The sequence below is a fragment of the Myotis yumanensis genome, unplaced genomic scaffold, assembly GCF_028538775.1.
Source record: "Myotis yumanensis isolate MYYU_CA2020_CCGP unplaced genomic scaffold, mMyoYum1.0.hap1 SCAF_1, whole genome shotgun sequence".
NCBI lineage: Eukaryota > Metazoa > Chordata > Mammalia > Chiroptera > Vespertilionidae > Myotis > Myotis yumanensis.
This window is the reverse complement of record NW_027223752.1, coordinates 232566308-232591860: the sequence shown is the minus strand read 5'-3', so window position 1 is coordinate 232591860 and position 25553 is coordinate 232566308. Positions and strand designations below refer to the sequence as shown.

General features: G+C 44.2%; 2 protein-coding genes across 8 annotated transcripts in view; both read right to left on the bottom strand.

The window, feature by feature from the left end:
• Positions 1–4630: 4630 nt before the first annotated feature.
• FGFBP1 (fibroblast growth factor binding protein 1) lies at positions 4631–12216 on the bottom strand. The gene is made up of 2 exons (XM_070399099.1): positions 7348–12216; positions 4631–5729 (listed from the first exon to the last, which is right to left on the bottom strand). Exon 2 carries the CDS (start codon positions 5707–5709, stop codon positions 4978–4980), a length of 732 nt encoding a protein of 243 aa, XP_070255200.1. The 5' UTR covers positions 5710–5729; positions 7348–12216; the 3' UTR covers positions 4631–4977.
• A 3548-nt stretch (positions 12217–15764) lies between these two features.
• The window catches only part of PROM1 (prominin 1), an 80635-nt gene continuing 70846 nt past the window's right edge, over positions 15765–25553 (bottom strand). For 4 of the 7 annotated variants that reach the window (XM_070399061.1, XM_070399035.1, XM_070399078.1 and 1 more), the window contains 6 exons: positions 23861–23941; positions 23402–23470; positions 19010–19102; positions 17105–17220; positions 16562–16585; positions 15766–16158 (listed from right to left, as the gene is read on the bottom strand). In XM_070399061.1, coding sequence (XP_070255162.1) covers positions 16128–16158; positions 16562–16585; positions 17105–17220; positions 19010–19102; positions 23402–23470; positions 23861–23941 — 414 coding nt within the window. In that variant the 3' untranslated portion in view covers positions 15766–16127. The other 3 variants (XM_070399087.1, XM_070399069.1, XM_070399046.1) reach the window with 3 other exon arrangements.

Genomic DNA, 25553 nt, shown 5'->3' with positions numbered 1-25553 from the left:
ATACCATGTTGACAATTTTATACTGTTCATCCTAACACAAAGCATAGAGAACAAATATTAAAAGTACAAAGGGTACATAGGTCGCTCTCCTATTTCATTCAATCTTCTGTTTTCTCTCCCCAGAGGCAATAGCTACTGCCAGTGATTTGAAAAACAATTTTATACAATTTGAGACATATTTTATACATATATTAATGTATAAACATATGGAAGCATGGTATGCACACTTTTTTAAACACATTTCTTTAGCGGCATTTCTTAGAATAATGCCAACTAACCCCTTCATGGTTTCAACCAGTCCTTATGTATATTCCTGTTGCTTCCAATGTTTTGCTGCTATAAATAATACCATAATAACACATCTTTGTTATGTGCGAATATATGTACATAAATCTCTACAAGGGGAATGAATAGGCTGAAGGGCTTGAGATTGTAAATTCTGAGAAATGTTGACAAGTTTCCCTCAAAATGGGTTACACTAATTTACATTCTCTTCAACAACGCGTTCTTCTTGCTCTGTAGTCGACACTTGATATTTGTCAATCTCATGCCTTCGCTCATGACTTGCGGACATTTGGGGGCTCTAAATAGCTCACATCAATGAACAAAGCTGAACAAAATGGTGATGCTCAGAGTGCTTCCAGTGGCTGCTGGCCCTCAGAGCATGTTCCATCTCTCCTGCATTGTCATTGCATTTGTGGGGTGGCGCCGGGGGTGCTGATGCAAACTCATTTCCCAGACTCTAGGTCGTTGGCTTCAGGTTGGGATTAGCTAGTGGAACAGTGGGAGGGAGGAAGCCAGGACATTTTCTCTCTGTGTGTCTGGTGGCATTTCTAGCCTCTTTGGTTCTTGTTCCCCCAGAGGGTTCCTCCCTCCAGTGTCCTGGCTCCAGCTGCATGCTCTGGCCCTGGGGTCAGTCACACACCTGCTTCCTTTGTCTCTCTAGCACTGGGCTGCGAGTAGGAAGCCCCTGGCTTGAGGCTGCCTCACTGAGCCCTTTTAGCTTTTCTAACATCATTGTAACTGGTTCCCTATCTGCAATCACCACTATTGAACTTTGTGTATTTAATTCCCACCCCACCCCCACCACCTGAACTGGTACACCTGCGGTTGATAAAAATGAGGAGACAGGGCCACATTCTTATACTGTTGGCAGGAATATAAGTTTTGTAACTTTTTTTTTTGGCAGACAGTTTGGCAATATGCTCCAAGAGCTTTGAAAACGTGCATGCTCTTGCCCTGTCTTAGAGGTACAAGTTGAAATATTTACGAATGAAATGATGTGTGTCTGGGATTTGTTTCAAAACAATCCAGGGGAGAGGATAATTGGAACCTTTTCTAGGTGAAGTGAGAATGGCCATGAGTGGATAGTTGTTTAAACTGAGTGAAGGGTACTTAGACATTTACAACATTCATCTCTTTACTTATGAATGTTTGAGTTTTAAAATAATAAAAAGCTTCTTTCAGAAGCACAGTGTTGGGCCTTGCAGTCTGCTTTCTAGGAATTTTCCCTAAAGAAAAAAATCCTAATGTTAAAAAGATTTATCTTTAAGGATGGTTCCTAATAGCATTGTTTATAATAAGAAACACTTAACAACAATCTAATTTTCCAACAGTGGGATGATCCTACCTTAATTTATGTTGCTCTCTTCTCCACATCTGCCAGTCCCAGCTGTCAATTCATTTTTGGCCACATTGCTTAATAATGAAGATAAATAACCAAGCATTGACCTACGGGCTAGAATCCCTAAGGAGCTTCATCAACTGGGTTTTGGGTTCGATCCCGAGTAGGGGGTGTGCAGAAGGCAGCCGATCAATGATTCTCTCTTAGCATTGATGTTTCTATCTCTCCTTCCCTCTCACCTCCTCCCTGAAATCAATAAAAATATATTTTTAAAGAAGAACATAAAAGGGACTGATGCACCCTGTTTACTTAATGGCTTGGCTCCTGCCTGAAGACCACACATGCCACTCTTCTCTCATCAAGGGAAGAAGATTGTGAGCTGTGAAGGCAGAATGGGCTTGGAGACCTGTAGACCTAGGTTTCCCAGGTACAGGCTGTGCCTCTTATAGGCTTTGTGACCCCGGCAAGTTGCTCAGCTTCTCTGAGCTTCAGTTTTCTTATCTAGAAAATGAGGATGATAATATCTATGAGACAGAATTGTTGGGAGATTAAATAAGAAAATGGGCAAAGCCTCCGGCACATAATAGATGATCAATAATGGCTGTTCCTTGTTGCTTTTTGTATTAGAGAAAAAAACCTCACACTTTTTAAAGTTTACATAATTTTTTGGCCTCCCTCCAAAACCAGTCTTACACTTTGGACTTTAGACCATCATTTGTGTTGAAAACTCTAGGTGCTCAAGATGTATTGACCAATATGTGTCTTACAACAACCCTTAACCCTTTGCGGTCCAATTTTATTTTTGGAATTCAAACAGTCTGGTCCAAATTAATTGACGGGATTGAATATTGAACCGGTTTGCGGTGTTGACCTCAGCCTCGACGTTGGGCCTGCTCCTAGCTCCTGGTCTGTAGAGTCAGCCTCCACGTTGGACCGAAAAGGATTAAAGATGGTTTCATTATCCCCATTGTTAAGATGAGCTCATTGGAGCTCAGAAGATTTAAATAATTGACCCAGGGATCTTGGTTGAGAAGCAGCAGAGAGAAACCTCTAACCCAGATCCTGCCAACCCCACTGTGTTAGAAACAAGGCTCCTCCCAGTTCTGCCATCGGCCAGAGCCATGAGTGATTTAGAAGAATCATTAGCTTTATGGGCTAGAAGGGACCTTAAGAGGGCTTTCCCTTTGGTCTGGTCTGGTCTGTTTTCCAATGTTTACATCATCCAGACCAGAGCAGTGTTATTGTTTAATGACCCCTGGAAATGTTTTCCTATTTCAAGACTATGTAGAATTAATATGTATGAGTGGGCAGGGGGGCAAAGGACTGACAATCTATGTAGACTTTAAGGGAAATGCTCCTGTTGTGTGGCCAGGAGGACCATGAGGAGGGCCTGTGATGTTGGGTCCATACTCTTGGGTGTGGGGATAAGGTTTATATGTCAGTTGTGTCCTAGAGTGAGTCTGTAATGTTTGATATTTCTGAACATGTCATGCATGACCCAGTTATTGGAATATAAACACCATAAAAAGAAGGATAATTTTCTTTTTTGTTTGCTATTATTTCCTTCCTCTAGAACCATGCCTGGTACACAGTAAGAGCCCACAGCTTATTAATTAATGTCAGAGCACGTGTACTCACTGTCCCCACTATTTAGAACATCCTTACCCAAAAGCATCACCTGATTTAATGCCTCACTTAATTTAGATCTAGACTCAAAAGTCACCTCCATAGATAGGCCTCCCCTAACCATCTCATCTAAGACAGGTTGTCTTCCATCACTTCTACTCCCTTCTCTTTCTTTACTTTTCCTCTTTGATGCTTGTGTATTTGTGAGCTTACCATTCATTTCCCCACTGGCCCCATGGGGGCAGAGCATTCATCTCTTGTAGATCGCTGTATCCTGAGCTCCTACAGGAGTCTGATAGTCTATGATTAATAAACTGTGTGTTAATTGAGTGAGTAAATGAATAAATACATGTATACTCCATGGGGAAAGGTTAGTATGGTGCCTGGACATAGAAAATGAGAGATAAATGTTGAGTTGATGAAGTTGATGCTGATAATCAAACGGAATCTGAGACTGTCAACTCTGAGGCTGACAATGCTCAGTGTAGGTCCTGGTAAAATGACATTCTTCCACGCCACTGGCCATTCCTCCCTGCCACCAATCCTAAAGAGGCTCTAAAGAACAGTGCTTTTACCAACTCCAACTCCTCACTTTTGTTCTTTGTGGAATTGTGACAAGGCATTGGGGACAGTTAATTCTCTCTTCCCAGCTATAGCATTAAAACACTTTAAGATTCTTCATACTAACATGTAAATTATTGACAGCAGTGTCATCCCTGAACCCCACTACATTCCAGCCATGTGGCCTCTCCCAGCCTCTATAATTCTCTCCTGTCTTTGCCTTTATACATGCTGTTATATGTCTACAGTGCCTCCATTCTACCCTGTTTCCTACCTAAAGATACTCTCTCCAAATTCCAGCTCCAGTATCATCCCCTCCGTGAAGCTCAAGCTGAGTTCTTCCAGTAGCTTCTTCCTCTTCTGCTTTTTTCCTTTCCATTCTTTCCATGGAGCCTTTATCACAGGGCACTGTTCTTATGCAGATCTCTCTCCCTCAGGCTAGAAATGAGCTACTCAAGATCAGGGGTCCTGCATATGGTGGCTGGCAATGGGCAGCTCTGACTTTGCCCGTAGAGGGTGTTTATCCAGCATGTGGACTTGGCTTGGAGACCTCCTACGTTCAAATCCTGCCTACTATCTGTGAGACCCTGACAGGTGTCTCACCCATCCCCAAGGTGTCCCACTTGAAATCAGTACAGTGAGCATCAAACACCACAGAGCAAGGCATGAAAGTGTAAAGATAGGAGTTTGGAGTGGGTCACCTTATGGGATGACTTGGGATGAATGGGGAACAGGAAATCGTTCCTTAGATATTTTTTGCACTGACACGTGGAGGCCTGCTTATGAGTTTGTTGGAACTAGATGCAGAGACACAAACAATGGTTGAAAATTTTTGAAAAATGCACAGAGCTTTATTAATTTTGTTAATTAAGCAAAAGTGCATCACACTGAAATCATCCCTCTGGCTCATTCAGCTCAAAGAGTGGTCATTACTGCTCAGATGCACACAGCTTTGTGGGCCATGGAAACATTGCAGTCAACAACCTCTGAAAATCACACCTAAGGAAATGAATATAAAGCAAATTCCAAAAACAAAAAAATTACAAATTCTGTTTAATTCCTGCACGCTCATAGAAATGTTCGTTTCACAGGGAAATTGGAGAGCTTTACAGCATCCTGAAGGCTTGGACATGCACCTAATGGAGCTCTGTTCTCTTTTGACCTCCTTAACATGATTCACTCTGCACCATGGTGAAGAAGAATTTGCAGAAAGAGCTCCAGGACTCCCCACAGTATTCCAGGGCTGCCTTCTTCTGGTTCATCATGTCTGGGTCCTCCAGACACTCGGGATTGATGGAGGAGTCTGCTGGGCCAGCGAGGGTGTTCTCTTTGACCTTGTTAGGCTCCATGAGGGAGGCCTCATTGGTCATGCTCTGCTCCCTGGGAGAGGGCTCCATTGTCTCCTGGCTGGGTTTCTTCCCAATTAGAGTAGAGTTCACCAACTTCAGATTGGATTCTGGGAACTTCTTTCTGCACACCCTGGTCTTCAGGATGCTCTTTGAGTCCCCACAGATGACTTTCTGAGTGCGCAGGCTCCGGCCGATTTGTTTCCAATAGGCACCCTTTTTGGTCGACTCCAGGCACGAAGTTGGGTTGCCCGTAAAGGAACAGGAAAACTTGTTATCCTGTCGGGTGCAATCGACCTTCAGGACAATGCCCTCCTCCTTCTCAGTCACCACCCATCTGCAGTCGGCCTGGTCTTGGGTGACAAACTTGCCTTTGGTTAGGTGCTTGGGTGGCTGGTTTCTCTGCTCATTCAAGGGCTTGCCCAGCGTCTGTGTTTTTTCTGTGGTGGCTTTGCTGCCACCTCTTGTCTTTACTTCCTTTTTGCCCTCCACCAATAACACCTGAGCGGCCAGAAGGAGGAAGGACAGCAAGGTGAGGCTGTGAATCCTCATGTCTTTAGTTTGGTGGGAACCTGTTTGACAAAAGGCAGGTGAGTCAATGCTGGGCAGCATTTTCGCACTACAGGCTGTAAGCTGACCCTCCCTCCACTCTAGGCCTGCCTGCCTAGGAGTAAGTTCAAGAATCCTTCTGATTTCTGGAATTACTAGACAAGCAGTCTGTTTATTCATATTTCTGCTTGACTGGAGTCTTGAATGTGAAAATTTCCTACCCTTCATTCCTTCCTTCACCACTCTCTGAGCCCCATTCATTCACTCACTTCATTTGCTCTTTCACTCATGCTTTTATTCACTCATTCAACAGGCATTTATGGAGCACCTACTGTATGCCACACACCGGACTATATGTTGAATATACCAAGGTAAATAAGAAAGTTTCACATCTTAAAAACTTAGAGGCAACTCTTTGGGGATTCTAAATAGTATTGATCAGGAGTCTGTCCCAATTGTGTCCCCAGCTTGATCTTGGGCAAGTCACTCTCTCCCTCTGGGTCTCAGTTATTTTATCTGGAAATCAAGGCGTTGCATGAGATAACTGCCCACTCCCCCAGCTCCAATGTGCTGGATTTCTATATCATAGTTCTACATGGAATCAGATGACCACACTATGAGAAAGGACACAGAAAATGACCTGCAAAGTGATGTTTGACCCAAGGTTAAACATGCACGAGGTTTGTACACTCTGAGATGGGTGGGTTTGTGAGGAGGGGCAATTGGGATGAAGTAAGAACCCAAGAAAAGGCATAAAGAAGGGGAGGTCATTCAATTTGACTGGGCAAAGTGAACCGGGGTAGATAGGAATGAATTTCCACCAGAGCATTTAGACTGCTTAGCACAATCCTGGGCATACAGAATGCCCTTAATCAATTATTTAAAAAAAAACACACAAAAAAACCCAAATCATTGAATGAATAGGATGACCTTAAATGCTACGCCAACCTACATGGATTATGTCAGGTGGGCAACAAAACTACACTGAAAAGGAGAAGAAAAATAGCATTTCTGTGCACTTGACCAGTGTCTGAGTCTCACCTGTTGATCCACACAAGCGTGCTCTTTGGCAGGTAATAATAAATCTCTCCAGGTAACAGATGGGGCAGTTAAGTCTCAGACCGGCAAATAAATTGTTCAAGATCCCATGAAGGGCAAGTGACAAAGCTGAGACAGGCAGCCAGAACTTATCTCTATGGTCCTTTATACCACCCTTCTCACCTTCACCTTACTCTGCCTTTCAAAAATATTGGCAAGAAATAAAAGAGCAATCATGAACAGTTCAAGATTTGGTTTGGCTTAATTCACAATGGCAAGATGAATCATATTATTGGTGCTCCGTTTTAAAAGAAAATACTGAATTTTATTTTTTAAAAAAAGGCTGGCCTAGGAAATGGCCCTGATCTCATTTCCAGCCTAGGCATTTTGACATGCTATTAGGATTGAGAAAGGGGAAGGCAGTCATAGGCATGTGGGGTCCCAAAGGAAGGTGGAGCGTGAGGCTAGGTATACCAGATGAAGACCCACTCATTCCTCATGGCAATGGGACCCCTGCTAGGATCCAGACCTCAGGAACTTGAGGTTATGAGGAAAGCTGGAAGTGGGGCAGGCAAGCACACTCTTAAAGGGCCAGGCTCTTACCTTGTTCTGAGTATGCAGATGCAGTGCAATTCCGGGTGCCAGAGCAAGTCTCATCTGCAGTGCAAGGCAGGGGAGGCCCTTTTTATAGGAGCCCAGGCAGACAGGGTGTTCACAGGGCACACATCTGTGCAGCTCTCTTCACACTCCTCCCAGCCACGCCCCTTCAGAGGGAGCCAGCACCTGCAGGGAAAGTTGTTGGTGTAAAGTGGGCGGAGGGTTACACACAGGGCATTAGACCGCGCCCTCCAAGCCCTTCCTCTTCCCCCAGCAGCCAGTTTGGGAGGACAGCTCAGCCTCGCCGAGACCCTCTTTGAGGGACTCTTTGATGCAGCAATATCTCTGGAGAAAGTTATAAACAACAAAAATAATCATAGCTGCCAAGCACTGTGCTAGGTCCATTTTACCAAAATCTCTCTGTTTGTTCTCATCACATCCATTCTATGATATGGGAAGCGGTGATTCACCCCATTTTACAGATGGAAAACTGGAGCATGGAGATATTCAGGTTTTGTCCAAGGTCACACAGCCAGAAGGATGAGGAGCCCAGAGTTAAATCTGGGACTCCCTGCATCCATTGTCTGATATTTTCCTACCTGCCATTCTCAGTAAATGTTGGGTTGATGAGTGGATGAGCTGGGAAACACATCTCAGTGTCTGAGTCTCTGTTCTCACTGAGGCACCTGAAGTGACTATTGGGCAGAGGAATCCAGGGCCTCAGAATGGCTGGTAGGGAGTGAGTTCCTGATCTGGGAATTTCTGCTGAAGAAATTCACCGTCAGGTCACACATGGGATCTTCATTCTGGTCAACCTTTGATAGGCAGTCTCATACCAGAATGACAGAGCATTCACCTAACCCTTGTCACAGCTGTCACATAACCTCTCTGAACCTCTGTGTGCATCTACAGATTGAGGACAATCACAGTACCTCCCTTAGGTTTTCCTACTAAATTATTTATGGGCATAATGTAAATGAGGATGACTTGTTTCATAGTGGGGACTCCAGCTGTATTCCTTAAAAACAGACATATTTCATTTTGATGTTAAACATAGAGAAGGAGACTCACTTGCCAAAGAAGATGTGGACCTCATTATATTTTGCCACCTCCCTTTTCATATCTGGGCACAAGAAGTTGTACTTTTCTTCTTAACTCAGCCATAAGAAGAACAATAGTACACAAATGGCAATAAATGGCAACCGACCTGCCTTTGGGGCTGAGACACTAAAGAGCAGGGAGGACTGTAGCAATCTGGGTAGGTCCTGGTAGTAAGGTCAGCACTCAGCTCCAGTTGGCTGAGAACATGTGGCATTGGGGTTGGTATTTTCAGAAGTCATAATTTTTTTTGTATATAGATTTTTTGAAACAAATGGAGAGTTCTTGAACTTTTAAGAAATGTCCCAATATCCAGATGAAAGTATATGGAATTGAGCTGCCATCTAATTGAAATTTTCTAAAAGTGCTGGCCTGGCCCACAATAAAGACACCAAAAGTCCTAATTGTGGTTGGATTCCACTCAAGCTGTGGATGTTGACTGGTTTACTCAGAGGTTCAAAGGGTCTTTACATAAATGCCATTGGAGGTGGCCATTTCCCCAAGCTCTAAGCCTCTTATAAAATCAGCTCATGAAGAGATCCATCCTCATGGTTCCTACCACCATCTTATAGAACACATACTCCCCAAATAGGCACTCACAGTGTGGTGTTTTAGGAAACAGTGCCACATTTTGGCCACAGGCCAAAGACACTCCCACCTGCATGTCACTGAAGTCAGCGTTGCCCACTCCCACTCCTACGTCATTTGGACGTAGACAAGATAAAGCAGCTTTGTTCCACAGGGAGATATAGATCAAGGTGGCCTCTGAAATAATGAGGAATTCATCTTGATCCTCAGGACGCAGCCAGCTTTTTTTTTTTTTTCTGGAAGAAGACTATAGGTCAGAACACAAAGCATATTTAAAGGAAACACGTGGACTCCAGGATCTTTTCTGAGAATGTTTCTCTAAGCTTTGACAGGGAACATGGGACTTCCCCCTCTGGCTTTCTGTGGACCTTCAGCCTTCCTGTGATCCCATCCCAACTTCTGCCTTGATCTTTCTATTTCAAGCACGGCGGGCACAGTATTAGGCCAAGCTATGTAGACCTTTCCCTGTTGACTCAACCTGTCATTCCAAACTCATTTACACACACACACACACACACACACACACAACAACAACAACAACAACAACAACAAACAAACAAACAACGACAACAATCTGGCCACACTAGGATACTCATCCACCACTTTCTGAATACTCAGTTCACTTGCCCACTTCCTGCCTTTGCTTCTCTGTTCCCCATACTTGGAATGCTCTTCCAGTCTTACTTTGTTAGGCTCACATTGGCTCATCCTTATAGATCCAGCTCAAACAGTGACTTCATATACTGACAACATTCTTTCTATCAGTGTCATTGGCCCCTGATCTTGCCCATGCCTCCACGTTTTTATGGATGTTCATGGAGAGAAATAGACGGTCACCCGAGTAAGTGCTTACAACGCACTGGCATTGTGCTAATGTGTTTTCCCTGTACTATTTCACATCTAGGTACACTGAGAAAATTTTATACTTTTACTACAGGGCACTGGGGAAACTGGACAGGGTTTGGAGCCCCAGAATGACTGTTCACAGCAGGTTCCTACAACCTCCCTATACTCCCAGGATCCAGGGCATCACTGGCTCATGGACAATGGATTACATAAAGGCGCCTCACTTTGTTCACAAGAATCCGTGAAGGAAAGTCCAGCCTGGATCCTTGTGGTACAGATGTGGAGCTGAGGCTTAGGTCACCCAAGAACATGCCTGACACACAATTCAAGAAGAATTAAATTAAGGCCTTCTAATATTTGTATTAAAAAGAAAAAGGAAGGCCCTAACCGGTTTGGCTCAGTGGATAGAGCATCGGCCTGTGGACTCAAGGGTCCCAGGTTCGATTCCGGTCAAGGGCATGTACCTTGGTTGTGGGCACATCCCCAGTAGGGAGTGTACAGGAGGCAGCTGATCGATGTTTCTCTCTCATCAATGTTTCTAACTCTCTATCCCTCTCCCTTCCTCTCTGAAAAAAATCAATAAAATATATTTTTTTAAAAAAGTAAGGATCATTCTTGGATAAATCTTCTCTCTCCCTCCCTCTCTCTCCTTTCTCATCCTCTCATTCATTATATATATATATATTATTGGTTTTACAAAATATTTTCAAGATACTAGTAGTTACGCTGCCCCACATCTCACCCAGGATTCCCTGTTGGTAACCTCTCTGTTGATAATTATTACTCGAGTCCATGTTTTGTTTAAACTTCCTTGCTCTTTATCTAATGTTTTTTAAAAATCATTTCTAAACTTTATATTTAAGAATGGTTTTTGGTTTCCAGCGCAATTGAGCAGAAAGTAAAGAAAGTACACCCCACTCCCATCCCCTTTTGCTCATTGACACTGCTTTCCACCCTGTCTCCATTGTCCACCAGAGTGGTACAGTTGTAGCAGAGGATGAGCCTTCCTGACATACCACAATTACACAAAGTCCATGCTTCTTCCAAGAGTTCACTCTTGGTGTTGTTCAATCTGTGGATAGTCACAAATGTACAATGACATATACTCACCATCATAGTGTCATCGAGAGTATTTTCACTGTCCTAAAAATCATCTGTGCATGTCCCCTCTTTCTAACCCCTGGTAATCACTGATCTTTTTCCTGTCTCCATAGTTGTGCCTCTTCCAGAATGCCATATGGTTGGAATCATACAAGGTAAGTTCATTGATCATCTCCAGGTTTTTCATACCTCTTTTAAAAAGGAAATCATTGTGAAACAGGTTAGACATGATTTAAAGATATCTGTTCCTTTTGGATAAAATTCTGAAGCACACAGATGGCTATGCCCCTCTATACACACACACACAAACATGCACTTACATACATCACACATGTGCATGCTCACCACCTCCATATTTGGGGCAGAAGAAAACATTGAAGAGTGTTCTTTTGGAATTTTCAGTCTCTAACTTATGTTCTTTATCAAGAGTGCTGGTTGCCACCCTAGAAAGTTGGAAAAGTGGTTCTTTTTCTCTGTCAATGTTGCAAGTCACCACTCACATCAGCTTGTGACTTGCTACTTCTGTCATATGAAGAGGTGAAGATGAGTACATGAAAGGCACCAGAAACAAGCTCTACAAAGGCCTGGGAGGGAATCCAGGGACAATGGCACCAGGACCAGAGAGGAAAGGACTAGCACATGTTGTTGGCTGTTTAGGGGAAGTGAGGGAAGTGGGGTGGCCTCTAATGTAATCTTTCATTCTGCTGTCATTCATTCATTTTTCTATTCATTTAAAGAGCACTCATGAAGCAATGAGCATGTCCCAGGGTCTTTCTGTAATGGACTGGAATGCAGCCAAGGAGACATGATCCTTGCCCTCAAAGAGAAGGCAGACAACAGGGGGAAAGACAAGGATGTCAACCATGACAATATACAGGTAATGACTATGGGGAGGAAAGGCTACGGTGCTCTAGGTAGGGTCATCTAATTGAGCCAGGTGCATCTCTCAGGAATTTCTTAAATCCTTCCTGCAGGGAGTGGGATGGTTGTTGAAAAGGTCAGTAATTGGCCCAGTGCCCAAATTGGCCCAACATTCAAATAATCTTTAGGTCATTGAATGTGAGAGGAGGATATGTATTAGGGATGATGGTATAGTTCAATGCAATCAGTTTAAAAGTATAAATTCAATTAATTTGACAAATATTGACTGAGTGCCTATATGAGCTCAGACAGGGTATGTGTCATTGACTAGGTCCTATAGCCTCTAAAGTAGTGGAATGTATTAGCTGGGTTATGCCAGTTGCTATAACAATAAAGCCCCAACTTAGGGGTTTAACACACTGGAAAGTTATTATATATATATATATATATATATATATATATATATATATATATATATATATATATTTGATTTCAGAGAAGAAGGGAGGGAAGAGAGAGATAAAAAACATCAACGAGGAAAGGGGATCATTGATTGGCTGCCTCCTGCACACCCCCCACTGGGGACCAAGCCTGCAACCTGGGCATGTCCCCTTGACCAGAATCAAACCTGGGACACTTGAGTCTGCAGGCTGATGCTCTCTATACACTGAGCCAAACCGGCTAGGGCTGGAAAGTTATTTCTGCTTCACCTAAAGCCAAATGGTTGTTTCCACGGTGGAATATCACCAACAAAATTCAGTTGTTGCCTCTATAATCCCAATCTTGCTAGACTTTGTTACTGGGCATGTCTAGTACTTTTTTCTCAATCTCTTTGGCACAAAATATCAAAGATCAGTTTGCCTGGAAGATCACCTGGACCTGCAAACACTGTCCTGAATTCTCCCATTTGCCACCAGTGTATGGCAAAAGTAGTGGCACGAGCCTTCTTTCCAGATGGTGACTACACTGATGATATCTGCTAATAGGCTCCAAGGGAGAGCAGGGGATAGCAGCTTAGGAGCAGATTCTGACTCATATAAAAACAGGGGTGTTGAGTCCTGAGCAGATCTGGGATCAGCCACCCAAGTCAATTCTTGGGGGTACTAAGGACTGAGGCTCAAATATTGATTCCTGAGACAGGAAAGGAAAAGTAACATGACCAAAAAGGAAAGCCCAGACTGAGTTGGACTATTTGGGGACAGGAGATAATATGTGCCTCATCTAGGTGTTATTGAGCCCTGTGTATAAACTGACCACAGTTTGTAACAAATTTGCCTGGGTAGCAGGTGTGACAGATTTGGCCACACCAAAGTAGCACTTGAGACTGAGCTCTGCCATATTTCTGGCTGTCAGGGTCAATTACAGCCATATGACATCACACCATTCCTGGCAAAGGGCTAATGAACATGCCATTCAATAGACATTTCATATTCCCTTTCGTTCTCAGCTGATGACATCAGCAAGAGATAGAGAGGACTTTGAAAGCGTGACTGGGATAGATAGTGTTGCTGGTCTGATGGCTGGATAGACCGTTTGGGCAGTGTTGTGGACTATCTACATAGCCAGATGTGTGAGAATTATAGCAGCTGGTTCTCAGAGGGGCTGCAACAGCGGCTGCCCACTTCAGTGTGTGCACCTCTGTGATGGGAAGCAGCAATCAGTGATTCAAACACACATCTCTCATAGGTGAGCGACAGGGTCCTCACCACCCATCCTGGCACTCAAAGTCTGTGTGCAAGCTACTCTGGGAACACATGGACTAGGGTCAGGGATGGGTAGGAGCAGCAGAGCTAAGGGTTGAAATTGAGCAAAGTTAATCATTTACCATGCAAGCCTTCCCCTGGAATTTGCAAGCCTTTACTAGACACCAGAGTTCCAAAAATAGTTACTTCAGACAGATTCTGTCAGTGCCATTCTTGTCGAAGTGGCAGACAGAGATACTCCTACTATACCTATTCCCTTTCCTTTTCTCTTGGAACCAAATGGAGACTCCCCTTCTGGACATCACACATGTAGGCTGACTAGCCTTTGCTTGAAGCCCTACTGACAAGGAGTTACTGCCTCACAAGGAAACTCGATCTGCTATTTATTGAAAGCCTACCATGGGTGAGTGACATGGGCTCCACTGTGAATCTATCAGTGCCAGGCATCATGCTGATCATCACACCCACCCAATGAGGTGAGGGCAATCCTCGCCCCATTTACAAGAGGTGATGAGGCTAAGGGAGCTCACATTGCTTCTCAAGGGAGAGCCATATTGAACTGAGGTCCATTTTTCCTCTAACACATGGTGGGAAACCAAAGGAAATCAAGACAGGAGCTTTGTGCACAAAGTGTTAGCGATCTAGCTGGGAGACAGCAATGCAATAAATGCTCATTTAGAATAGATATGTGAAAATCACTGATCAGACCTAGGGGGGTGCTGGCAGCAGTTCAGGAAAGGCAGGAGGGCCTGTAGGAGCCCCTACATGAGAGGAGAGGAGTGGAGACGGACATTTCAAACTGATGGTCAGCTTTGGGGCTAGTGGTTAGCCCTGGACATACTCTCAGGACTGGCTCTGCCTTTTGCCTTCCCTCCTGCAGAGGTTAAATCAGGGGTCCTCAAACTACGGCCCGCGGGCCACATGCAAATACAAATATTGTATTTGTTCCCGTTTTGTTTTTTTACTTCAAAGTAAGATATGTGTAGTGTGCATAGGAATTTGTTCATAGTTTTTTTTTAAACTATAGTCCAGCCCTCCAACGGTCTGAGGGACAGTGAACTGGCCCCCTGTTTAAAAAGTTTGAGGACCCCTGGGTTAAATAGACACAGGCTGCTTTGCAGCAATCCATTGTTTGTGATGGGGCATAGTCGCATTTCCTGGGCTATAGACCAAGACCTGTCCTTTATGGTGATTTGCAATATAGCTTGGCCAAGTATACTGTGTTTTGGACTCACCTGAAAAGCTTATTAAAATACACATTCCTGCCCAGCCAGCGTGGCTCAGTGGTTGAGCGTTGACCATGAACCAGGAGGTCGTGGTTCTATTCCCGGTCCGGGCACATGCCCAGGTTATGGCTTGATACCCAGTGTGGGGGTTGCAGGAGGCAGCCAATCAATGATTCTCATCATTGATGTTTCTCTCTCTCTCTCCCTCTCTCTTCCTCTCTGAAATCAATAAAAATATATTTTAAGAAATACACATTCCTGGGCCTCACCCTCAGTGTGTCTGGGTTGGAATCCGAGAATTAGTATTTCTAGAGCTCCCCACGTAATCCAGTTGCTTTGTGCCCTCAGGCCACACTTTGAACAGTGCTGATTCACATTGCATTTCATCATCAGAAAACACTGGATACCTATCTGGTGGTTTTAGATTGAAACGTTAGGAAATGGTCTGTGCCAAACCCACCCTAGCCTCTGCTGTCCATGTGCTAGGAACCAGGAGCCGTGGGATGGGGGGCTTGGATCCTCTTCTTACCTGGACACTTAAGGGCTGTGTGATGTTGGATCACTCGCCTCTGTCAACTTCAGGCACTCAGTTTATCAATAAAATACAACTGCTGACCTCATAGAGATGTGGTGAGGATTATATGAGGGGGCAGGTGAAAGGCGCAGGGCCTTCATAAGAAACAAATGTGAAGGGAGAGGCAGAAATCAGAGTGCTAAGTCCACAAGCCAAGGAACGCCATGGACTGCCTGCAATCATCAGGCTCTGAGACTGGCATGGATTCCCTCGGGCCCTCTAGGGGAAACCAACTCTGATCGCATGTTGATTTCAGACTTCAGATCTCCATAACCAAGAGAGAATGCATTCCTGTTGCTTTAAGCCACTCAGTTTATACACTTTGTTATAGCCACCCTAAAAAAATAATACAGTGCCTTAAATGGTAACTATTTTTTCAAGAAGAAGATATTGAAATAAGAAGTTTTTTTTTCAATAAGAAGATTGGAGTCATATTTTGGAAACCATTCTTTTATTGTTCACGCTCATATCTGCTATTTGTGAACTTCTTCCAACTACAAGTCTAACTTTTTGTGCAATGAAATGTGACAAAATTCATGTCTGGTTCCAAAGGCTAAACTGAAAATGAATGAATGTGTTACACATTTAAACTCTTAGGGAAGACTCAGATGGCGAAAGCCCCTCTTCGAAAGGTGGAAAGCAGGGGCACACTTTGTGCCCTGGGCCCATGAGGGCATGTTTCGGACGCTACCACCAAATCTGTAAACTCCTACAGGGCGGTTTCTCTTCCAATACTTGGAGACACTGCAGACCGAGAACCGTGCAGTTGGATCTGTTCACCAGCTTTGCTCATAGAGGGTTAGAGGCTGACCTGTACATACTGCAACACAAACAAACATCCCCCAAACACCGCATTATCTCTAAGACGAAGTTGCGACATCATGGATTACAGAGACAACATATAAACGGTCATGTGACCACTTGTTAAATCTACAAAGGCAAATGTGCTCCCTTTAAGAACCAAATATTAAAGCAACCGTTTTATATATTTGCATTTAACATACACTTTTCATTAATTCAGCAAGTATTTCTTCAGCATCCATATGCCAGTCCTCATTTTTAAGAGCCATCGGCATTTATTTTTATCTGGACATATCTATTGTTGTTATGTAATTTTAAGACATTATTAATTTAGCTTAAAAAGTCCATTGCATAATAATAAAGACCCCCCGATCCACCCAGTCCCATCCTAAGAACACGGTTTAAAAAAAGAAAAGGCTTACTTTTTCATGGGTATATTTTCATCACTATAAAATACAAAAAAAAATACAATTATTTCTTTTAAATTACTATCATAGCTCAACAGCTGTACCGCCCGCCCCACGTTTTTAGTCTAATATGATGTTGACGGAACCAGTTCAGGAGAAATACAGATTGAGAAGGAGATGAGTGATGTGAAAATGAAGTGTACAAGGTCGCAGATCTCAGAGTGAAGGGCAGACCACAGGGTCGAAATGCAAACTAGTGAAAACAGCTACAAAGTCAAGTGCCAACTCCCCGAGACAGAACTGCAAACAAGAAATAAGAAGGCTGGTTAAGGAATCTGAGGAGAGTAAGCAAGCAGGGAAAAAATAGTTAAATCAAGCCCGAGAAAGTTGGTACAAAGAAAATATCTGAACAGAGATGACCCAGTAATTAAAAGAAAAGAAAAGAAAAGAAAAAGAAACAAGTTTCATCTCATCAGAGCTCGTCTTTAGCAATCTCTGTGTGGGCAGCAGCAGAGGAAGTGACCCCCCAGCCTCTGCAAGTCGCCTGCTCCTACTTACTCTTCGTAGACATCCTCCGAGTCCATCCTCCGATAGTACTTGGCTAGCTTCACAGCAATAATTATAGCCGGAAGTAGCAGTATGGTAGCTTTTCCTATGCCAAACCAAAACAAATTCTAGGGAAAAGGAGAAAACCGGGAGGATTACATGCATGAAGATGGGAAATGGGAAACAACAGTTACTTGGGGAAAAGAATTCTATTTTGCAGTTTTTAGAAATGAGTTCTAATTTCATTCATTGAAACCCACTGATGAACTTGATAGGAGCCAGCCACCGGGTAACACGCTACAAATTATTATAATTCATTAACCCTTTTGAAAAGCTTGAAGAAAAAGTAACAGAGAGGGTAAGTGAGGGAGCCAGGTTGGCTTCTAGGACATGCAAAATAGCTGTGAGCCAGCCCCCTGTGCTGCCAAGGATGCAGCATGGACAGCCACAGGCAGGGGCTCCAGTCCCCTTGGTGAGTTGTTCTGATGTTACAGTGACTAGAACCTCTCTGGGCTTTGTCCCGCCTCTGAACCGTGGACAGCAGCATCCTCACCCTATGACAATACTGTGTGAAGAAGACATAGCAATGCTTAGTGTGCACTAGGTTCTCAACAAACAGTCCATGTTTATTTTTTTTTAACTTGTATGACTCTAGAGAGAAAGAGGAAGGGAGGGGGGGAGAGAGAAACATTGATTTGTTGTTCCACCTATCCACCTACATTTTTTTCATTTTTTAAATCCTTACCCAAAGGTATTTTTCCATTGATTTTTAGAGAGAGTGGAAGAGAGATGGAAAGACAAAGAGAAATATTGATATGAGAGAAACACATCAATTAGGTGCCTCCTGTACACCCCCCCCCCCCCCGCCCCCGGCCACAATCTGGTCCGGGTACGTGCCTTTGACTGGTACATCCCCTTTGGTTTGCAGGCCGATGCTCTGTCCGCTGAGCCAAACCGGCTAGGACTATCCACCTACATATTGGTTGGTTCTTGCATGTGCCCTGACCGAGGACTGAACCCACAACCTTGGTGTATCAGGACGATGCTCTACTAGTAACCAACTGAGCTACTCCATCAGGGCAACAAATGGCCCATGTTTAATTGAGCCAATATTTAAGGTAGCTGGTAAGCTGGATTCAATCCTGTTTTGTCTAAAAAGCAATGTTAAAGTATTTTTTTAAATAGTTGCCAATATCCCCAAGTCAGATTTCATAGAGAAATCTGGACTCATGTCTTTTCTTGAAAAGTCTGAAGTCATGTCTCATAACACCGAGCCCTTCCTCCCGCATGGCAGCATCGGCTGGGGCTGAGCGCTGGTTCTTCCTTCTGGAGGATGTCAGCCTCAGTCTGCCACGGCCACACCACTGACTTTGACAGCCAACGTTGTTTAAACTTGCTCAGCAATCAAAACTGAATCAGCTGCACCATCAGATGATGCTGTGTGTGCCCAGACAGGGTCTTTCATGTGTCCTGCTTTGTGAATCTACAACCCGCCAGGTCCCAGAAGAGGTTCAAGTATTCATCCTGTGCCTTAGGCTAGTCCTGTAGGCAACTCTAGAGCAGTCCTCCCAGTCCACCGTGAGGCAAAGGCAGCTTGGGTTAAACGACAACCACCCAAAGCCACCAATGACTATTCCTTTCCAACTATTCTGGACAAATAGTTTTCTTCACGCGAGTCTCCTACCTTCTGTGAACACCGTTCTAGTAAGGAACAAAGAATCACAGCTAAGTCTTGGACTTTTCTAGTGAATTAGGTACAAGAACATATTCATTTCCGTTTTAGATTTTAGGTCTAAATGTAACACACCTGAGCAGAAAACTATTTTATGTTACAGTGTGTAGTACAATCCTGGGGGGAGGAGAATCAAAGATAATGAGGTTGTCGCCTGTCCTTATTTTGAAAGATGAAATTCTCACCATGGGTTTGGTAATGTAGTTGCACAGAAAGACGTCAAAAGCAGAATTGAAAGCAGTGGCCACAGGTTTGCAGGCTGCGATTTCCTCCATGATCTGAGGGGGAAAGAAACACAGGCAGACTCTGAGCCAGAGCCACGAATGCATGAGAGCCAGGCATGCCGTGTTCCTCTGGCCTGTTTTCACAAGACCGATCTCTGTCCGCTAAGATTCAGAGCTGAGAGTTGGAGCTGAGAGCCGGAGCTGAGAGCTGGTTTCTATGGGTGAGTTCGAAGACATATAAAAGTATGTGTTTGAAAGCAAGGCACTGAGTCTCTCTGAGCCTCAGTTTCCAGTTTGGAACAACAGGACCCATCCTACTGGACCCCTGAGAGAATAAAAAAGTTCACGTGGGAGAGGATGCGGAGAAAAGGGAACACTCGTCCACTGCTGGTGGGAATGCAGACTGGTGCAGCCACTATGGAAGACAGTATGGAGTTTCCTCAAGAAGTTAAAAATGGAACTCCCATTTGACCCCGTGATCCCACTTCTAGGAATATATCCCAAGAAACCAGAAACACCAATCAGAAAGGATATATGCATCCCTATGTTCATAGCACCACAATTTACCATAGTGAAGATCTGGAAACAGCCTAAGTGCCCATCAACAGATGAATGGATTAGAAAACTGTTGTACATCTACACAATGGAATACTATGCTGCTGTAAAAAAGAAAGAATTCTTACCATTTGCAACAGCATGGATGGAACTGGAGAGCATTATGCTAAGTGAAATAAGCCAGTCAATGAAAAAAAAATACCATATGATCTCACTCATTTATGGATAATAAAGACCATTATAAACTGATGAACAAAAATAGATACAGAGGCAGAGCAGCACTGAACAGACTGTCAAACTACAGCGGGAAGACTGGGGAGGGTGGGGGGGGCGGCAGGGGTGGGTAACAGATCAACCAAAGGACTTGTATGCATGCATATAAGCATAACCAATGGACATAAGACACTGGGGGGTTGGGGAGGCCAGGAGAATGTCAAGGGGCGGGGAGGAGGGGCGGGGGGAAGGAGACATATGTAATACTCTTTGTAATACTTTAAGCATTAAAACAAAAAAACAAAAAACAAAAAAGAAAAGAAAAGGGAATAGGACTGCAGGCCTTCCTTCCTGCATGGACCAGTGAGCCACCAGCAGAAAATGAACAGCGCGCGTGTGTAAGCTGCCCTTGATTAACCTGGGCCTCTAGCTCACACCCCTAGGCATTTGCTCGGGGACTTGCATGGTGATGGAAGGAATCAAAAGTCTGCCATCCTGAAGCTGCTTTTTCAGATACTGATTTTAAGCTGTTTATTAAGAAACAAAAGACTAAGAAAGAACCTTTGACCCTCCGCACCCCCTCTCCTGAGAGTCAGACTGAGAAGCCTGCTTCCCGAAGGAGGTCTTAGGATGCTGCCTTAGCCTAATGAAGCATGGTCAACAGGAGGGTTCAGGCAGGTGCCTGGCAGCTCGGTAGCCCCAGTGCCCATTGTTTCTGAGTCAGCCAGCAAGAATTGTCCTGCCACGTGGGTTCCGATCTTCCTCAACTACCTGTGAATCGCCACTTCTGAAATCTAATACCCCATTCTCTCCCTTTTCTCCTTTGTCCAAAATGCCCGGCATACCCAATGTTGGACTTTTCATGGCTGTATCATGTCTACGTGAATTCCCCATGCACATGTATGAAACTCTGATGTTCCTCCTGTTAAAAAAAAATGTATACCTGTCCAGCGAAGTGTCTCAGTCTGAATTCTTACCTGACCCCTTTGGAATCTGACAAAGGATGTGGGAAGAAAATGGAAAGCTGGTTAACTAATAAGTGCACATTTCAGAACCGGGGCCAGCAAACTTTTCCTATAAAGGGCCAGAGAGTAAATAGTTTAGACTTTGCAGGTGAGATTGCCCAACTCTGCCATGGCAAAAGCAACCACAGACAATATCCAGACATGGGTGTGGAAGAGTGCCAATAAAGTTTCATTTACAAAAACAGCAGTACCTGCTGACCTTGTTCTAGAAGACAGAAAACAATGTACTCATTAATGAGGTGAAAGTAAATAAGTTCAGTGAATCCCAGACAGATGCTCCAATCCCATTGACTTAAAAGAGCTACATTCATTCATTCACTCAAAAAACATTGGAATATAGACAATAGAGAGTGTCTTATTTCTCTTCCATCTTTGGTTGGCTCACCTATAGACCTTACAAGGCAACCCATGTTAATAACCTTATGTCTCTCCAAGTTCAAACAACATTACACACTCTCTGTATAGGCTTCTGTTAGTTTTACAGAAAGTGGGGTAACAGCTTATATTCTGTATGTTTTTCTGCATCTTGCTTTTCTCTCCAAGTCTCGTGGTGTGGCTCTGATCATTTTGTACAAATGGCCACTTAATATTCCCACAGTGTGGCTCGCGTATAACACAGCCATTCCTGTCTAGACTCGCTTTGGTTCCGGAGTGTTTGCTTTGTATTACAGGTATGAATGTGACCCAAATGTGGTCCCTTGGTCTAGTGGAGGAGATGTGCAGTGGCGATGGTGGTGATAACAATAATGCATTTCCTCCACCACCACTCACTTGGATGCTGGCACTGAGAAGATCCCGAGGCCCTCACACCTGGGGCATGGGAGGAGGTGTCAGCACACACATCAAGAAGCTGTCTCTTAAAGGAGGACCAGGTGCATGGCCCAGCAACTGCAGGAGAGTGGGTACCAGAGGCAGGGATTGGCAAGGGGGATATGATATGCAGAAGGAATCGCATGGAGAAATGTGAACATTTGCCTGGCCAGCATGGCTTAGCTGTTGAGTATCAATCAACCTATGAATGATATGTCATGGTTCAATTCCCAGTCAAGGCTCTATCTCCAGTGGGGGCCGGGGGGGCTCAAGTAGAAGGCAGCTGATCAATGATTCTCCCTCATCATTAATGTTTCTATCTCTCCCTCTCCCTTCCTCTCTGAAATCAATAAAAATATATTTTACAAAAAGAAATGTGGAAGTTTCAGGGAATCAAGCAGTGGAGTGTGGCTGGAATGTGGGGTAGGGCAGAAAAGAAGAAGATGGCCAGGCAGTTTTGGCTCATATGGTGAAGGGTCAGGGATAGGATTTGAGAAGCGCAGGGCTTCTCAGGCGTAGCCCAAATTTTCCCGAGTTACTCAACTTCTTCAAGCCCATTTGGCTGGCAGCACCCACCCGAGTTAGTCAGCTGCAAGCATTACCTTCCCCCAATGGAATAATCCTCGAGGGAAGCCAGCCCAGAGCTCAAGATGACAAAAGGCATTTTTCAAGACACCATATTCCACAAAAGTTGGGTGCTGGGAGCAATGTGCTACCTTAAAACCCCTGGAAACTTTGCTCTTCAACTTTTCTGATATATTCATGGAGATATAACAATTGTGGAGTGAATTGCATTCCCCAAAAGTTCACATGTTGAAGTCCTAACCCCAGTACCTCAAAACTATATTTGGAGATACTATCTTTGAAGAGACAAGTCAGTTGAAATGAGATCATTAGGGTGGACCTTAATCCAACATGATGGGTGCCCTTACAAAAGAAGAGGAAATTTGGACAGACACTCACAGAGGAAAGACCAAGTAAAGACACAAAAAGAAGACTGCTATCTACAATCCAAGAAGACGGGCATCAGAAGGAACTAACCCTACCAACACCTTGATCTTGGAGTTCTGGTCTCCAGAATTGTGATATGATAAATCTCTGTTGTTTAAACCACACCTAGCTGACTACCCAACAATGTCCTAGGCTCAGTGCTGCCCATGGTGTGTACAAACCAAGCTCCAAATGGACTCTATCTTAGGGAGCTCATGGTTCACTCGGGGAGACACAGTCAAGTGTGGCAAGGATCCCTCTGAGGAAGGTGAGCCCAGGAAGCTGCCGGGGGAGACAAGAAGGGGCATATTCTCCAACCTGGTGGTTGGCCCAAGGAGCCACCCAGTGTGCATGGCACTTGTACTGTGTCTCATGGAGCCTCCAGTTGTGGTCCCTGCATTCAAGGTCTTTTTCTTTATCTCCCACCAAATTACTGGGAATTTTATTTTTAAAAAAATATATTTTATTGATTTTTTAGAGAGAGGAAGGGAGAGGGATAACGAGTTAGAAACATCAATGAGAGAGAAACATCGATCAGCTGCCTCCCGCACACCCCCTACTGGGGATGTGCCCACAACCAAGGTACATGCCCTTGACCAGAATCGAACCTGAGACCCTTGAGTCCACAAGCTGACGCTCTGTCCACTGAGCCAAACAGGTTAGGGCAGGAATTTGATTTTTATTTCCTTCTGATTTTAACCTAGAAAATGACTGTTCTAACACATGACTTTCGTATGGTCATGAAAGAGAAGCTACTTACAGCGATCTTGGCCCAGTTCAGATAATATTGAAAATATGAAACGATTATATCTGCATACTCCTTACTTTCCTAGAAAGAAATCAAAGAGTAGGAAAACTGTTAGGATGATACTCTACTGAGTCAGGTAGTTATGGTCACATATCTACTTATTGGCATACTGATTCTTTTTTTATGTCTTTTTTGGCCCCAGCCATTTTGGCTCAGTGATGAGAGTGTCAGTCCTCAGCCAGTCAAGGGCATGTACCTGGGTTACAGGCTCGATCCCCAGTCTTGATTGGTGTGTTTGCGGGAGGCAACCAATCGATGTGTCTCTCTCACATAAATGTTTCTCTCTCTGTGTCTCTTCCCATCCCTTCTACTCTCTCTAAAAAAATCAATGGAAAACTATCCTTGGGTGAGGATTAACAAAAAAAGAAAAAAAAGGAAAAGAAAGAAAAACTATTTTTTAAAAAGTCTTACTTCAATAATAATAGATGGAAGATCGTTTGTGATAAATTTCTGAGAAGAATCCAAAGCGTCAAGAATATTGGTCACTTTCACCTGGAAAACACAGCAACAATCAACATGGTGTCAAGTGATAAAAGGGTTTCATCAGATAGTTTGAGTATTGATGTGAGTGCTGTTAATTCAATCCCACGCCACCACAGCTTGTAAGGCAAGGGGACCATAGAACCAGCTCAACGCTCTGAGGTTCAGGAGGAAGGACATGGATATGTAGCAAGCATTTGAGCCAGATACTGGGCTAGGTCCTTTATCTGAATCACATCACTGAATACTCACAAGGACAAAAGGAAGGTATTGTTATGCCCCTTCATAGGCGAGGGGGCTGACTCTGCCCAGTGAACAAGCTGGGAAGCCTAAGACCTGGAATTTGAACTTTCGCTCCAAAGTCCACATGCTTTGCACTGTCACACAAATAAGAGCAAGGCCACTGCCTACCCACAGGGCAGCTTGGTGCAAATTAGAGGTGCCCAGAGACCTCAGTGAGTCGAGAGTGGATTTCTGCCCCCACCTGCCCCTCTTGAAGGTCAGTGCATAGCTGCCTGTTGTCACCCTTAATTCTGAAGTGTGTTGGGGTGGCACAGGATCTATATAAGGTCACCAGTCTGTCTTAGATTCCCTTGGCATGGGACACACACTTATGAAATGGTAACCATGACTGAAGGTACAGGGATGGTCCAGAGCAGAGTAAACCTAATAGTCTTCAGAGGAACTAAGTCAGACCTTGGTACATCAACAAAGAGGCAGGCTCAGTGCTGCCCAGAGAGAAGACCAAGGGCCACCTAAGGAGCTCACAGTTTACTGGAGCAGTGGGGTGGGCAGGTGAGACCCAGTCAAATATGGCAAGAATCCCTATGATGAAGGTAAACATGCAGAGCTCCGAGGAAAGCCCAGAGAAGGACATGAAGTTTTCTGTGGTGGGGCTAACCTTCAAAACCTTCAGGGCAGCCCATTGCATTAAATGAGGAATATTCCTGAGCTGCCCATTGACATGGTGGCTACAGTTGAATGCAACACAGCCCGGGAGCTCAGTTTCTGTTGTGGAAATGTTTCCAACTCAGAGAGCCCCTGTGGTGAACTGTATTAGTTGGTCACAGCTGCCTGGTGATGACAGGCATGTTCGTGGGGCATGCTTTGGCCAATGGACGTAGAGGAAGTGGCCATGTACTGGTTCCAAGAAATGGCTTAAAGGGCAACCTGTGTTCCCATTCATCCTCTAAATTCCTGTTCTGCACTCAGAGGACATGAGGCAACCCAGACAGAAACTGCTACTCCAGGCTGGTCTCTAGGGAAGGCAATGTATGGAGAAGCCTACAGTCCACCCAACAGTGAAAGTCTGTGGTGAGAAGGCACTGAGACCTGAAGGCTCTTTGGTAGGCAGCATTATCTTGGTGAAAGTGACTGGTGCATCTTCTAAGTCTGCATCCTACACATCCAAGTGCAGCTTTCCCATGGGCCTAACCTTGTGCCAAAATGAGGTTTGTACTGATAGAAGTACTTACCAAAAAATCATGGTAGGAAAACCCGGTTTGGCATTTAAAATAAGTGAGTCATTGAGACTTTTTAAAAATGTAAAGTACCTGAAAAAGCAACATCTCTGAAAGTCTGTATGCGCTTTATAATAAGACCCATGACTGAAAAAGAAAACACA